Genomic DNA, 17300 nt, shown 5'->3' on the forward strand with positions numbered 1-17300 from the left:
TCACACAAGTCATTTTGCAATCAATGCTCAATGGCAGTCAATCCCTTTCTCCAGCACGAGTCCTGTGAATTGCGCTCTCTCTCCAACACGAGTCCTCATGAATTGCGCACTCTCTCTCAATAAGTTCTGGACAGTCCTCTAAGTCCTTCTTTAATCAGCGCCAGTGAGTAAGTCCTCTTAATCAGCGCCAGCGAGTAAGTCCTCTTAATCAGCGCGCTTCCCAAATAAGTCCTTCTCAATGCGCATTTCCAACCAGTCCTTATACTCGCGAGTTCTCCGGGTCAGTCCTCCAAATGTGCTCTCTGGTAAGTCCTGTGAAAGGGCTTTGCGTTCGCGCTTTTATAACTCAAGCAGTGATCGCTCCGCGAGCCCCAAAGCCACGCCTGTCGGCGATGTCACTTCAGCCCTGGTTGGCTGGTGAGGGCTTACCGGCTCCGCCTTTGAAGGCTGGGTGACGTGGCCACACCTTCTTCCTGGCACTCCGCCCCCTTTTTCCGGGCCCCACCTCATGGCTTATGGCGGCGTTGAGCGAGCTTACGGGCAGCTAAGGCTGCGGCTGCTGGCCGAGGAGTGTACCAAGTTGGGGGGGGGGGCATGGGGCACAGACTGGAGGGTGCGCTTAATGGCGTCGCTTGGAGAGGGAGGCTGGCAAAATGAATGGAATGGGGCCGACTCCTTATTTGATTGACACAACGCAGATTCAACTATTGGAAACCTGGCCTTATCTATACACATACTAATGAAATAACTGAAGTCCTAACACCTACGTGTTGCTTGTGGCCTACTTATGGGGTGCAAACGTTAACCCTTTAATAATGTCATATTTACAAGTGTGGATTCTCAAAACCGCAACACTGCACCCCCCTTTTCCTAGGCTCGTTCCGAGCTGAAACAATAGGACTATCTTTTAACAATTAGTGTGACACCTGGGTGTGGTTACCCTCTACTTTTAACCTACAACCCTGAGTGCGACAGTTTTAACACTAGATATGTCCCCCCTGCTGCGTTGCGTCCTACCTAACTGACTCACGCCCACAATTAACCGAATTACGGAATTATTCTCAAACTAAACATTTAAGCCGGTGGGGAGCATTATTTACAAGACACTACTATTCGATTATTTACAAACTGCAACCCAGGACCTGTCTTTTGTGGGAAAAAGAATAGAGATTTTGATAAGAGGAAAGGCCATTGCAATGCACTGCACCGATACACCATACACCCATATGCACCAAATAAATGCACCATAATAAAAAAATATGCATGAAAAGCACCAAAAATGAAAAGGCACAACACAACATTTTAAAATAATAAATGAATGATGTCTTCTGTGCTCCTCTGCTGGGCCGATGTATCTTGGCTGCCTTCTTGCTTGATGTTCTTTAATAAAAAGGGCACAAACCGCGTCCGCTTTTGTATTTATGGCCAGCAGGGCCAACTCAGGTGGTCCGACTGCTGGGCATTGATGCCACTTAAAACAGTGGTCCGCAAGCCAGATACTGCTGGCAGCAAAGGTCTGTCCCAGCAGAGGTGCCAGGCCACAGAACGTGTGGTCCATATGTGCCATGCCACAGAACGTGTGGTCCATAGGGTGTACCGGTGCAGGCAGGCATGCAGGCAGCAAGGGTGCAGGCAACAAAAGTGCGGCCGCACAATTCAGGGCACCTGCACACTCCCCTCGGACAAAAGACCATGGTCCATGAGTGGGGAGGCAGACAAGCAGAGGTTAGCGGGGGGCAAGGGCACAAGGGTATGCATAATCACAAGGCAATGCAACATGAAGGGCGCGGGAGAGCGGGCCGAGAAAGCTCGTCCCTACTCGTTCGTCACCTCCCATGTCAACCTACACCACCCTTGCCCTTCCCCGTATTTACAACATTTACAACTTTACAAATTCGTCTCTACTGTCACGTCCCCCATATCTCCCCTAATCCAAATTCGTCATCAATCCCTCCTAAGGAGGAAGAGATTAAATACCCACAATGTCTCACCCACGTCAAGATGCGTCTTACATTCCAAACATTTGCCAAAACCTGGTGTGGAGTCCTATCACCTCGGTGAGTGGATGTGGATGGTGCGAAGAGATTTTCCTCCTAACTATCTTCTAAATGACATTAACAACACAGTTACTCTACCCGGGGTCTCGCCCTGCCAATCCATTGGCCATCATTACACTATGCGGTTCTAGAAACCAATTCCTATTGACCATCCCTGTGGTGCTCACCAATTTGGGGTCTCACTCCCCCGATTTTTCTATACTGTGCCCTCGCACAATTTCGGGGCTGGGTCGTGTGGCTCTCCCAGCAGGTCCTACTTACCTGCGTACCTCCGCCACTGAACGTCGCCACCCGAGCTTGCCTAGCTCCTTCACTCCACCCTAACCTGGGGAAGACCCTCCCTGGCACTTACCCCCTCTATGCCCCTTCTGGCATTGGGATACCCGGGTCCTCTCTTTAGGATCCTCGGGCCCCGCTGAACACTACTGAACTGAACACTAACTGGCTCCCAGAGCCTACCTGCGGCCTCACCTGGCCAACAGACTACCAGTGACGGAGTGCTCAATAACCATACGTACTAACAGGCTCACACGCCCAGCCATTACACTTTACTCATGCACCCAACCAAAAACACTACTTTCCACTACCCGCACCACAGATGTCAATATCCAACCAATTTACCTACTCCCTCTACCTACTTTTAAACTACCCTCCCTGGGTATTCATGAAGGGGTCCATCCTTCCCCCATCCACTCCTTCGCACCATGCACTCCACTCCACTCATTCCATACTCCATCTACTCCACACCATTTATTCCACACAACCATTCTCCACTTGCACACCATGCAAGTCAATGCACTCAATACACAATTACACACATCCTCAATACCCTCACAATACATCACTTATCCAAACCATTGCCTCATTCACTCAGATTTTCCCATGCTCCAATTCCTCATTTAAACATGCTCACCAGCAAGACTCTCATTCAATTCCTCATTTAATAAACTACACCACAAACACACTGCATCATTTAACTATCTCCTTCCCTCTAACACTAGTGCTCCCCGTCATCCCTTATACTAAGCACTCCCTCGTCATTATCATCCATCTAAGCTCTCTATGTCCCCACTACTTGTACAATGTCTCTACTTAATTCTCAAGTCACCTATGGTCATCTTTCTAGATTCTATCAATTATCCTAACCCTCCCTGGCTAGTTCTCACCGCCAAACTCCATAAGTCTATTGCTCCTCTGCCCAAAATGAGGGATGGTAGAGCTACCATCCCTCTACATCACTATCGCCATCACTACTACTATCAAATGTCCACTATACTTGAGCCTCTCGTGCGGGAATACATTTTCACAGCTCGGCTTCGAAAAACCGAGCAATGCATACGGTGGTCTGTCTCCTGTTGGTTGGGTCCGTCTGGCATTTTCGATTCTGGGGAGGAGGCATACTCGGGCCGAGGTTCCAAGGTCCATCCCGGCGCGGAGCCTTGCGGTCTCCGGCCCGATGACCCAAACTCACCCGGTCGGAACACCGCGCCCCCCAGAGGGCGAAGGTCCGACCTGGCCTTTCTCCCCCGGAATCGTGCCGGTCGCCGCTATGACGCAGCACCAACCATACAGGGCGGAGCCTGGCCTGAATCGTGCACGGCGCTCCTTGCAAGAGCGACGCGGCAACGATCCCCGCCGGCCCCCGCAGCACACAAAGCGCACCACGCCCCGAGAGCTCGCGTCGGCTATCCGTCAGCCTAACCGCTGCCTCGGTCAGCGTCGATGCTCGAGTCGCATTCTTACATCCACACCTCGCGACCCTTTTCTTACTCACACATCCTGGCGCTCCAACGCCTCTCGTACTCCATACATTTCGTCACTGCACTCTCTCGTGCACACCACCCAGGCACACACACACTCCATTACACACCTCTCTCACGCGCACCTTGGCGCACACTCTCCCATTACGTACTCCGTAGCCACCATGGGTGTGCACTCTTGCATCCACCCACTCAGCGCACACCAACCCACGGGTGTGCAATCCCCTGCTGCACACCCAATCACGCGCTCTGGTGTGCAATTCCCACACACTCTCTACAACTACCTCAGGTGTGCATCCTCACGCACTCTCTCCATCCATCTCACCCTCTGTGTCACTCTCACTCTCACTCCCATACTCTGTTTCACACTCACACCTCGGCGCACACTTTTTCCTCACACGCGCGCCATTCTCTTTCATACCCCTCTCCGGCTCTCCACGGACCTTCTACGAGCGCCCGGGTTACGCCGGGATCCCAAGCGCGCGAAAAATCCTTTCGCGCCAAAGCTTTTCGTGCCATATACAGCCCGGCTTACCTTTGGGATCCTCCTCTCCACACGCACCTGCAAATCTTTATTGGGATTAGCAAGTACGGCACCATGATGTGAACACAGACTTTGTACATACTCCATCTTTTCCTCCCGCGAGTGCTCTTCTAAGTCCACCGTCTCTTCAAACCCAATTTCCACTATTTCTTTGATTTCATTCTCTTTTTCCTCGACGACCGCTGGCGCTAATAAAATAAAATTCTCTAATTCAACGGTCGTCGGCTTCTCTATTCCCCGAGTCGCGATTTCTACCCCGGTCTACCCGGCCGTGCTTTGCTCAGGCTCGCTTAACCCGCGCTCCTCAAGCCGCGCTACCCCGTTGCATACCCGTGTGCCTTTCCCGCTTGACCTGCGGTCTCTGTCCTTCCCCAATGCTTTTATTTCATACCTGGCTTCCTCCCTCGTTAACCCCTCATTTATTTCTCCGGCTTGGCCACCCACGTCCTTCAACTTGCCCTCTAATTTGCTTTCGAATCCCCCCAATTTGCATTCTAATCCCCCCAATCTACTTTCTAACCCCCCAATTTGACTTTCCAATTGCTCTCCCATTTTTCTTCCCAATTCATTTTTCGCCTCCTCCAATTCCCGGGTGGATTCGTCCTTGTTACTCCTTGCTTCGTCCCTTATTCCTTTCAGGTTATCTTCTGTCTTGACCATAAAGGCCATCATGTGGGTCATAAATAGGCCCCAGTCCACTGGTGCCGCGGGCTCGGCTCTCGCCGCCATGTGCGAGGCGCCGCCATTTTGTTCCTCTGCCACCCCTATTGCTGCATCCTCATTGATTTCCTCCTCCATTCCTCCCAATTGTCTCACTTCTTCCCGGGGGTCCTGGGTTGACTCTAACCCTTCCCCATCTACCCCCACCGGCATCCGATCGCCTTGGCTATCCATGGCACGATTTAATTTGGGTTTTCTATTAAAATTTCGGCCGCTCGTAATTTTGACCAAATTTGTTCAGATATAAAAAATTTGGTTCGGGTCCCAAATCCCACTCCCCGACACCAATTGTTGCGGCCAATAGCACAATTGGTGTCCAAAATTTGGTCTAAAAAAAATTTAGTCCCAGGTTCCAAATCCCACTCCTAACACCAATTGTTACGGATCTCCGACGTCGGCTCTCCCCTTATCAAGGGGGGGTTAATCCCCTTGTCCTTTTATCTGGCCGACGCGAGTCCTGGAAGTTATACGCTCCTTCCTGTCCGTATTAGGTGGGGTTATTGGTCAACTTAGTCCTAATACCTAATTACTAACACCGACCGTGAAGCAGGGAAATAACTCCCGCCCGAACCACGGCGTTAGTGGACATGCCGAGTGAAGCGAGCCGCGATTCGGGCCGTTAACAAGGACTAAACCCGATTATGGCGGTTCCGATCGTGCCACGTTTACCCAATGGAGAAAAGACTGATGCGATCGGATGGAGAGGAAACCAAGAAAATAGGAAGAACAAAGCAATTTATTAACAATTTACAAGGAGAAGAGGAAACGAAAGAAATGTACAGGATAGGAAGAGGAAGAAGAAGCACACAGCGCAGCCTTAAACAGCCTTACTCTATTCCCCAGACAAACGGGCCCGTCTCAGACACTCACACGGGGATTGTAGATGGTAGGGTGGAACAAGTTGAGGGTCCGGCGATGGCGTCCACCTCGTCCAGTCCCCGACTCGTGCCGTGCAGCAGATGGAAAATGGCAGCAACTCTCCGCGTGGCGTTGGCGCGGGCGGACAATTATACAGGGAAAGGTCGGTAAGGTGGCGGTTATACAAAGCGCCTTTCACACAAGTCCTTTTGCAATCAATGCTCAATGGCAGTCAATCCCTTTCTCCAGCACGAGTCCTGTGAATTGCGCTGTCTCTCCAACACGAGTCCTCATGAATTGCGCTCTCTCTCAATAAGTTCTGGACAGTCCTCTAATTCCTTCTTTAATCAGCGCCAGCGAGTAAGTCCTCTTAATCAGCGCGCTTCCCCAATAAGTCCTTCTCAATGCGCATTTCCAACCAGTCCTTATACTCGCGAGTTCTCCGGGTCAGTCCTCCAAATGTGCTCTCTGGTAAGTCCTGTGAAAGGGCTTTGCGTTCGCGCTTTTATAACTCAAGCAGCGATCGCTCCGCGAGCCCCAAAGCCACGCCTGTTGGCGATGTCACTTCAGCCGTGGTTGGCTGGTGAGGGCTTACCGGCTCCGCCTTTGACGGCTGGGTGACGTGGCCACACCTTCTTCCTGGCGCTCTGCCCCCTTTTTCCGGGCCTCACCTCGTGGCTTATGGCGGCGTTGAGCGAGCTTACGGGCAGCTAAGGCTGCGGCTGCTGGCCGAGGAGCGTACCAAGTTGGGAGGGGCCATGGGGCACAGACTGGAGGGTGCGCTTAATGGCGTCGCTTGGAGAAGGAGGCTGGCAAAATGAATGGAATGGGGCCTACTCCTTATTTGATTGACACAACGCAGATTCAACTATTCGAAACATGGCCTTATCTATACACATACTAATGAAATAACTGAAGTCCTATGATGACCTACGAGTTGCTTGTGGCCTACCTATGGGGTGCAACTGAATCCTCTATTTGGGAGATGTATCCTTCCTCAGATGTGGTGACCAAAACTGTACATACATGAGACCTCACTAAAATCCTATACAGTGTTAAAATTACCTCTGTCAATTTAAAATTAGTCCCCACTATGGATACAACCTAAAACTGTGTTTGCTTGAGCTATAGCTGCTTGGCACGGCACGGCACTGCCTTGAACCCTTCTCCTGCATCACACGCTCCAAGACTGCCCCTTGCATTGGATAATCCTACTTGATAATCCCTACTTCTGATCCAACCCTACCAAGATGTTACCTCACTTTACTTTACTTCTTTCCTGTTAGAAGTTGCCAGTCCAAATATGCTCTTTTATTTACTGTAGATTTATTGAAGATCTTGATTTGGTACACATTCAAAAAATATATTTATCAATGTGCATGCAAAGTAGTTATTGAAGTTATTTTATGCAAAAGTTTTAAATTAAATAAAGGCCTGCTAATTAATGCATCCCGATCATCAATATAGAGTATGCTACTTCATCGTAAAATGCTTGCACTCTAAATAGAAGTGCAAATTTAAACTCTGTCTCTAATGATATGCATTACATGTGCTTAAATACCTAATAATTGTACTTTATATTCTATATGATGCTCTTTCTATCTATGTGATGAACGTTTCTTTCCTTTAACTAGTGTATAATTGTTTTTTTTTTTTGTGCTAATTTTGCAGAGGCAGTACAAAGAAGCTTGGGAGAAAGACAAGATGAAGTTTCATATCCCCGTTGATACACCAAACTATCAAGTTGTCAAACTAAACAGTTTAAACATCAGTGAGGTATTGACAATTACACATGTTTATCACATTCATCTATTACTCAAAAGAAGAAGAAGAAGTGTGTGTGTGTGTGTGTGTGTGTATATATGTGTGTATATATGTGTGTGTGTGTGTGCACTCACACACGCGTGCGCACGGTGGCGTGTGTTTCCATCACACTTTATTCTAAAGGGGTCCTTCTGTTGTAGAATAATAAAAATGATATTGTTGTAAAACTTATAATCAATTTACTTGGAACAAAAATTCGTGTCCATCTCATCATAAAAATGCCTGTTTTAAGAGCTTGTCTTTTAAAACAGGAAAGAAGAAGAAGCAGGACCATGATCTTTAATATGTAGCAGTTCTAAATATATGGCAGCAAGAACCCTTTAGGTTAAAGTTTGACGGACACAGAAGGAGGACACAAAATGATTTATAGTAATACTTCATGAAGCAATAAAATTTTATATTAGACAGAAGGAGCACACAAGCATCAACCATAGCCATGATGACAGCACCAAGACACAGCAACTACGTGTTATAAAAGATCCTTTTTTTCACACGTTTCACTAAATTCCACATTCTCATTGTGATTTACAGATAGATATGTAATATGTTTGTGAATTGCAACATGCTGTCTTTTGATTAAATCCATCAACGAAAAGACAAGTAGGCACGACAAGTACTTTTGATTCCAGGGAATGTTTGCCCACAATATTCAAATAAAAATCGTGTATATTTTGCAGAAACTCTACAAAAAAGGCTGGGAGGATGACAAACATAAGGGATATGACTTGAGATTGGATGCCATCCCAATAAAAATTGCAAAGGCCTCACGAGACATTGCCAGCAACGTAAGTAATGTAATCCTATTGTATTTTGATCGATGTTTAATTGATAATGCTATGATTACACATCCATTCCATTGACCTCTATTGGTGGAGTCGGGTTATTGATCTCTTTATGCTATCTCAACCGTTACAGTACAAGTACAAGCAGGCCTACGAGAAGGAAAAGGGCAAGCACATCGGGTTCCGGAACATCAAGGATGATCCCAAGCTTGTGTGGTCCATGCACGTGGCCAAGATGCAGAGCGACCGTGAGTACAAAAAGGGCTTCATGAAGAGCAAGACCAAGTTCAATATTCCGCCAGACATGGTGGAAATTGTGCAAGCCAAGAGGTGCCAGGAGTTGGTGAATGACTTTAACTACAAAACAAAGTTGCACACCTGGACCTGCCTACCAGACTCAAACGATGTGATGCAGGCCCGGCATGCCTACAACCTGCAGAGTGACGTAAGACCCATTTATATCGATATGAACTCCTGCATGACTGGAAAATATGAAATAATATTGTTTAATCAAGCTTTTGTCAAGAGAATATATCATGAGAATATAAATTGCCGGGATGCGCATTCATTGATTTATGAAAAATCCTTTGACAGTGCCATGGTGCAAGCTGTATATCACCTACATGCTAACCCTAGATACATCAATGTTGTATTTTAAATGAGGTACCATGATGGAACAGCAGCAACCTTGAAACTGCACCAAAATAGTGGCTAGACCATGATCAAAATAGGTGTCGGACAAGGAGAGACGATCTCACCAAAATTGTTGATTGCCGGTCGAGGAGTGTTCTAACAGCTACATTGGGAAAATAGAAAATTCAATGTCAATGGAGAAAGACCAAACCAGCTATGATTTTCAGATGACAACGTATTAATTTTAAACATGCGGAAGAACTGAAAATCATGATGGAAGAGCTCACTTTGGAGAGTCACCAGATTGGACTAAAAATAAATATGACAAAGACAAAATGATGTTCAACCACAATGTATAAATGGAAGATATTCAAATTAATCATTGCAAAGTCGAAGAAACCACCATTTACATTTATTTGGACAACTGATACATATGGATACGGATGACTTTGAAGAAGCGAAATAATATACTAGAGCAGGATGGGCAGCATTTGGAAAATTTTGAAATACCATGGAAATCAAACTGACCTTGTGTTTGAAAAGGAAAATTTACAATTGGTGTGTTCCTACCACCGATGACATGTGGCAGTGAAACATGGTCTCTAACAAAGATGGATCAAAATTGATCACCGCAAATAGCCTTGGAAAGATACTGTCTTGGTATAACCAATATGGACCAAAACATAAACGAATGGAACAGACAGAAAATAAAATTCCTTGACACTCTTTGTCACATTCAAAAACTGAAATGAAGCTGAGCTGGACTCCCAGCAAGAAGAACGGACAACTGGTGAAGAAGAATAATAATTGCAAACTAGCTACCTAGAGAAGGCATTTGGAGAAGCATAGGTGGACAAAAAGCAATGGTCAAATCAAGAGCTCTTATAATAAATTGATACACGTCATGAACTCAAGTTTTGTTGAAGTTTGAGGTATGCTGAATGCTTGTTGTTGGTCTTTAAATTTCCTTTTCTTGGACGATCAAAACATTTTTTTCTCAATGCTCTACACATCACACTGGTGTGCACTTAGCTTTCACTGTTGATACAAAGTGGTTTTTCCATGAAAAGGAAAATCGTCATAATAGGAAACTAACAAAAGGTGCAAGAAATACAATATTGATGTGCAGAGTAATGCAAGGCCAATATTTTATTTTTTCTGCAATGTAACTTTCTTTTCACACCCAAGATTTGCTGAATCCTTACGTGAAAAGGTATGAAACACAGATTCTAATGAAAGACATAATTAGGAACTACTAATTTTATTTGAATTGTGACTATTTTGGACAAAATTACTTTGAATGCATTATTTATATATATATAATGTATTCAATCATAAACAATGTTTCTTGCATTTTAAGATAGATATATAGATACATGTCATGGCTTTTGTTTGAAGCTTTTCAAGCTTTACATAAGATCAAATTCCACCATTTCCACCAAATCCACCACCAAATCTCTCTAACTCTGTTGGCGGTTTCATAGTGCGAGACGCTCGCATAAATCTGTCTGATTGCACAGGCCAACTCGCAGGGACTCCAATCTACACTCTCACTTAAGGAATTGGCTTCCATCAGTGCTGCGTCTAATATTGATTCACCTGGGAATACTTTCACAAAAGCCTGCTCTCTCCCATTCAACAGTTTATCCAATCTGCAGCTCTCCTATCCATCCTTTCAGCTCTGGTATAATGATTCCTGCAACTAGTTAGTTGCATTCAGGCAGTTTCCTTTCTCTCCATGGAAGACTGACCCAACTGCGGACAGCAATTTTTTCTCCGCCTGCTGTTGACACCAGCATATTAAAGACCATGAAAACAATTGATGAAGTGGCTTGAGCCATTCTTGAAAGCAAGAGTACTGGATTAAAAGCAAATTTAGATTGCAGTGGAAAATTTGCAACAATTGCGTGTGTTTCCTTCGGCAAGCCAAAAAACATCACCTTGCAAATCTCAAAGTTGAACTCTTCAACCGGTCTCATTCCTTAAAGTCCTGGGGGAACGTTGTCAGGTCCAACTTGGTGTATGCTCCCTCTACATTGCCCTAGGTCACCTCAAACAGCCTCATCGCAGATGCTGCACGAGACAAATCGGTGTCTAAACTCAGTGTTTGCATTCAAATTTTGTACACCCAACCCATACCGCACCGTCCCAACGTTACTGCTTCATACCTACGACCTACTGGACTTTGTTTTTCACATTAGTGAAGATTGAGGAAATTCTTTCCAGCCCAAATCTGCATTGGCAATAGCCCCAGATTGCATCAGTGTCTGTACTCTCAAATTCTGCCCTGCTGCCCTTGTTTCTCCTCTGTCTGCTCTTTTCATCCTGTTCTTCACCTTTGACCACATCCAGTTTGCCTGCATGTCAACTAGCATCACTTAAATTCAGAAGAAGACTTCAAAAACAGATCCTATAGACCAGTGGTTCTTAACCTGGAGTGTACGCAACCCCTGGGGTGCGAAACGTCATTTCTGAGGGTGGAAAACATGCTGGCCAGTTCATAAAGGAGTGCTAAAAATACAATTCTAAGACTTGTCCTCGGTCATTAATTTTTGGCAAGGGGTGCGAGAAAATATTTTAAGAGCCAAAGGGGTGCAGGAACCAAAAAAAGGTAAAGAACCACTGCAGTATAGACCATGAAGTTTGATTCCATTTATAAGCAAAGTTATGGAATCCATCATTGCTACTGATGTCAAGCCTTTCCTTCTTACAAACAGCCTGCTGATGTCTCACCATCAGTTTGGAATCTGTCCCAGTCACTCAGCTTTGGATGTGTTGCTGCTTGTCTCCCAATAATGGTCAGAGGTCCTACATCTCAAACAAGAGGTGGGAACTGTTTCCCTGGACATATCTTGAGCATTCAACATACAGTAGTCTACATCCTGTTGTGCTTGCCAAGCTGGCTACTTGTAGCATACACGGCTGCCTCATACCTGACTTTTTGACTTCCATACTCACTCAGGCAACATGCCACTATCAATTGGAATCCTTTCCTTTTCTCTCCCAGCAAAGGCTGGAGTGTCCTCAGGCAGTGTTTTGGGCCCAGTCTTATTCATCATAGACATTAACAATTTATCCGATGCTCTATATACCTCCACTTCCTCTTTGCAGATGACTCCACAGTACACCATACGATACCCCCATCCTACTCATAATGAGGCAGCAGTGACGTCACTCTCTGCTCTGAAATGTATTCCCTGCTGATGTGACAAATGGAACACGTATTTTAACCTTGGAAAATCTCTATGTCACACTGTCACTCTGAAAGCATCATCAAATTAATCTACCCATTTATTTCCAGGTTCATCTACTCGAAGAGGTTCAGTCTCTTTAACTTCTTGGCCTCAGCTGTGATTTCCTTCTTGTTGAATACATACACATCAAAGTTGGCCTCCATTGCCAGTCACAAAATGAGCATTCTCCATTGTTGCAAGTCATTTGTTGAAAAATGACTCAGCCAAACAAGCCTTATGTCCATAATAGAATAATGTTCTCTGCTATTGGCTGTGCCCCTGCATACAATTTGCATCTCCTAGAATCCATGGTATTTAGAGTTCTTAACATTATTGGTATATCGAGCAACGAGGCAGAAGTACAAGGCCTGTTGTTCTCACAATGCAGACATATTTGTGGCCTCTCTTTTCTTTCCTACCTATTGCACACGGATCTCTGAGTTATCCAACCCTTCCGAGCTCCTTGAGAATGCACACATTGTTCCAGTAATGTCTGTCCCGTTGAACTCCAAAGGTCTGAGCTCACTTCTCACCTCCAATCTTTCGTTCATTTTTCCGTTTATGGAACCACCTTGTTTTGGCTATGCAAGCCCACTCTTCCCTCAAGTGCATCAAGTTTGTGGTATCGGTACACCATCATTTCGTCCCTCTAACTCAACCCTCTACTTGCAGGCTACTGTGCTCTCTCTCTCTCTCGCTCTCTCTCTCTCTCTCTCTCCCTCGCTCTCTCTCTCTCTCTCTCTCTCTCTCTCTCGCTCTCGCTCTGTCTCGCTCTCTCACTCTCTCTCACCTTCTCTTTATTTCTCACTTTCTCTCTCTCTCTCTCTCTCTCTCTCTCTCTCTCTCTCTGACTCTCTGACTCTCTGACTCTCTGACTCTCTTTCTCTCTGACTCTCTTTCTCTCTGACTCTCTTTCTCTCTGACTCTCTTTCTCTCTGACTCTCTTTCTCTCTGACTCTCTTTCTCTCTGACTCTCTTTCTCTCTGACTCTCTTTCTCTCTGACTCTCTGTCTCTCTGACTCTCTTTCTCTCTGACTCTCTTTCTCTCTGACTCTCTTTCTCTCTGACTCTCTTTCCCTCTGACTCTCTCTCTCTCTCTCTCTCGCCCTCTCTCTCTCTCTCTCTCTCGCTCTCTCTCTCTCTCTCTCTCTCGCTCTCTCTCTCTCTCTCTCGCTCGCTCTCTCTCTCGCGCTCTCTCTCTCGCTCTCTCTCTCGCTCTCTCTCTCGCTCTCTCTCTCCCCCTCTCTCTCTCCCCCTCCCTCTGCCCCTCTCTCGCTTTCTCTCACTTTCTCTCACTTTCTCTTTGTTTCTCACTCTCTCTGACTCTCTCTTTCTCTATCTTCCTCCCCCTCTCTCTCTCTCTCTCTTTCCCCCTCTCACTTCATCTCTCTCCATCTCTTTTCAAAATAAAAAAACTCAATATCAATATGGGTCATCCATCAAGTGTGGCAATTGCATGTTTAGAACATGAGAATTACAAGGGTCTTTTTCTTTCTTGAACATGAGAAATGCATAGTGCCAGAAAGCTATCTTTTCCTATTTACTGAAAAGCAATTGCCTGCTTTTTGTTGCTGGGTAAGAGTTGTTAGCCATTTATCCAGTGTTGGGAGTATCAATGAACAGCATTTTTGAGGTAGCTTATTTGCCTTTGAGTTTCCTAGTCGTTTGACAAGTGGATAGCTTTTGGTTGCAAACTTGTAATTCTGCTTTGTGGACAGGCCAATGCATCAGATGAGCTTCTTTTTTTAATTTTTTTTTACATCATCCTTTAGAAAGAGACATTAAGCCACCTGTTCCATACAGTCGCAAACGTTTATGGAGATTGAGTATTTCACTGCGTTTCAAATAGAGTATGAAATTGTGTTCCAGTATTCTGGTGAAATTCCAAACTTCTGTCCTAACATACTGGAACATTTCCACAGTGGCTTTGAGTGTAGGATTGGATCAACCTAATGCTTTGCTGTAATGATTCAACCAGCAGGGATTCTACATGAATTGAATAGCTAGTTGTACCAATAAGCTTACATTAATGGGTAATTTCTAGGATTAATAATGTTTCATAAAACAATTAGCAGGTCTTGGAGATTTTTTAAATCCGTGATTAAGCCATGCTTTCACTTTGTTTTATGTATCCTTTCCAAACCTTCTCCAGCTCTTATACAAAGAAGACTTAGACTGGATCCGTGGAACAGGCTGGGTGCCTGAAGGTTCTCCGGATATGGAGGCAGCCAAGCAGGCCTCCAAGAACCTCAGCGAGAGGCTTTATCGACAACCTGTGCATAATGTCCCCTTCACAGCCATAGCTGACTCTATGGAGGTCATTCTGGCCAAATCAAACTCGCAGATACTTAACAAGGTATGAACTGAGATGATGCAACATGTTACATATTTTACTTCATAAACAGCATCATGTTTGTGGCCAATGTATTGCATGTTTAATATAGTGATGCTATGTTGGTTGTGTGCATTTTGATGCACGTCATTTGTTATTTTGCGTTTTGTTTCGCTATTATCTGCACCAATAGTAAGACACGGTGCCAATGGACTGTAATGATTCTGATGTATTGAGCTATAGTCCACGTGTTATCACTCATGCCTGAGAAGGGAATGGCTGAATATAGCTAACAACTAGTTGGTATTCAAGGAATACTTATGCGACGCAGTCAACTTGGTGCAAGCCAACTCTTCTGTTTTTTTTAAGGGTTTTTTCCTTTGATCCAATATGGCTGCTAGACCATGTGACCAATGACATCATAAATTTACATTCTCTAATACAATTGTTGCGTAGATCACGCTCAATAAATTTCAAAGTGATCGGACTAAGTGTTGTACTTGTCGAATTATGATGTCATAATTAAGGCACCAATGACATCATCGTTACCAACACTTATTCCCCATGTGGAGTTCTTGACAATGAGCCACTTTTCATTTTTTTCCATTGAGCGGTTTCAGAGATATATAGGTGCAAAGTTTTTTCCAAGGTGGCATGTTTTTTTTTTTTTTTTTTTTTTTTTTTTTTTTTGTATACAAGATCGAGGCTCGTGAAAGAGCAAACATTAATCACACAAAAAGACAAACCGACACACAAAACACAAAAAACAAGGGGAGCGGCAGACAAGATGGGGAGAGAGGGGGGAGGACACAAAAGAGAGGGGGAAGAAGGGGAAGGACACAAACACAACATTTGAGAGCAGGGACATCGGGAGGACTTGGGGGGAGGTGGGAGAGGATTAAAACATATGAACACTGCAAGGACTCTGGGGTGAATTACCGGGGGTAGAAAAGATCAAGGTTTTGGATGGGGGAAGATAAGAGATGGTGGTGAACAGCTGTTTTAAAGACCTGGAGGGAGGAGTGGGATTGAAGGGAGTGGGGGAGTTTGTTCCAGAGGCGGGAGAAAAGGGGAATGAAAGAGTGAAGGTGAGCAGAGAGCCTAGACTTTGGCAGTTTAACCATAAGAGGGTTGCAGGCAGATCTTGTGCGACCTGAAGGAATATTGGGGGGACAGAGCACAGAGAGAGCTGGGGGAGCAAGGCCGGAGAGGAGTCGGTAGAAGACAGAAAGACCACCAACCTGCCTGCGGTGAGTGAGTGAAAGGCCCTCGGCGTTGACTACATCGCAGGAGATTCCAATGATTCTGAAAGCTTTGGCCTCAACAGCGTGAAGCCGAGCAAGGTGTGAGGCAGGAGCACCAGCCCAGAGGGGGGAACAGTATTCCATTGAGCTGCGGATGAAAGCCTTGTATGTGGTGAGGAGCTCAGGTGTGCCAAGGAAGGACTTCGCACGATGGAGGATGCCCAGTCGGCGACTGGCTTTGGAGGCCAGCTTGGAAATGTGGTTTTCCCAAGAAAGATCATGGCAGATAGTGAGACCCAAAAGCTTGAGCGACAGAACTTCTTGGAGAGGATTGTTGAGAAAGTAGATGGGAGGGTTGTCCAGTCGGTCCTTTCGGAGAGACATTGTAAGAGTGTGAGATTTGTCAGGATTGAAAGACATGTTCCACTTGTTTGACCAGTCTGTGATTTTGTCCAGGTCTGCAGAGAGTGAGGAGGCTGCAGACTGCCGATCTGAGGGATGAGGAATGGAGCGACAGAGAGTAGAGTCGTCAGCAAAGAGATAGAGAGGATTTTCAAGAGAGTCAGAGAGATCATTGATGAAGACCAGAAAAAGCACAGGGCCCAGAACACTACCTTGGGGAACTCCAGCCTGAACAGGAAGAGGAGATGAGAGAAACCCATTCAGGGCCACACGTTGACTACGACCAGAGAGGAAGTCCGCCAGCCATGCGTGGAGATTTCCATGGATACCAAAGGAGGAGAGTTTGGAGAGCAGAGCAGGGTGCCAGACCGTATCGAAGGCACGTGAAATGTCAAGGGAGACAGCTCTAATTTCCTGTTTGGCGTTGAGGACCTCCATCCATTGTTGAGAAAGCAGAAGCAGCATGTCCAGAGTAGAGTGACCAGGTCTGAAACCAAATTGATGATCAGAGATCAAGCCATTGGAGAAGAGGAAAGATTTAATATCTGAAGCAATGATGGATTCCATGACTTTGCTGATAATTGGGAGAAGGCTGATTGGTCTGTAGTTGCTGGGATCTGTTTTTGCACCTTTTTTGTGCAAAGCGGTGATGTTGGCTGATTTCCAAGCAGATGGCAGATGACCTTGAGCAAAAGAGAGGGTGAAGAGAACAGAAAGAGGGAGTGAAAGAGCAGAAGAACATGATTTTAGGACCCGTGGGCTGATGCCGTCAGGACCAGTTGCAGAATCAGAGTCGAGGGTTGACAGAAACTTTTCCACCTTGTCAGGAGGAAAGGACACAGAGTCCAGGAGCAGCTGGGTACGACTGGGTACGGTGGTTACAGAGAGGGATGGGTTTGGGACACAAGATT

At 45.7% G+C, this 17300-nt stretch overlaps 1 protein-coding gene across 1 annotated transcript in view; it reads left to right on the top strand.

Moving 5' to 3' along the window:
* LOC137435018 (nebulin) overlaps positions 1-17300 on the top strand; it is a gene marked incomplete at its 3' end in the record, with an annotated part of 363563 nt that overhangs the window by 225927 nt on the left and 120336 nt on the right. Inside the window, 4 exon segments of the mRNA XM_078785019.1 lie at positions 7611-7715; positions 8441-8548; positions 8679-8990; positions 14564-14767. Coding sequence (XP_078641145.1) covers positions 7611-7715; positions 8441-8548; positions 8679-8990; positions 14564-14767 — 729 coding nt within the window.

The sequence above is a fragment of the Myxine glutinosa genome, chromosome 1 (assembly GCF_964187855.1).
Source record: "Myxine glutinosa chromosome 1, kmMyxGlut1.1, whole genome shotgun sequence".
NCBI lineage: Eukaryota > Metazoa > Chordata > Myxini > Myxiniformes > Myxinidae > Myxine > Myxine glutinosa.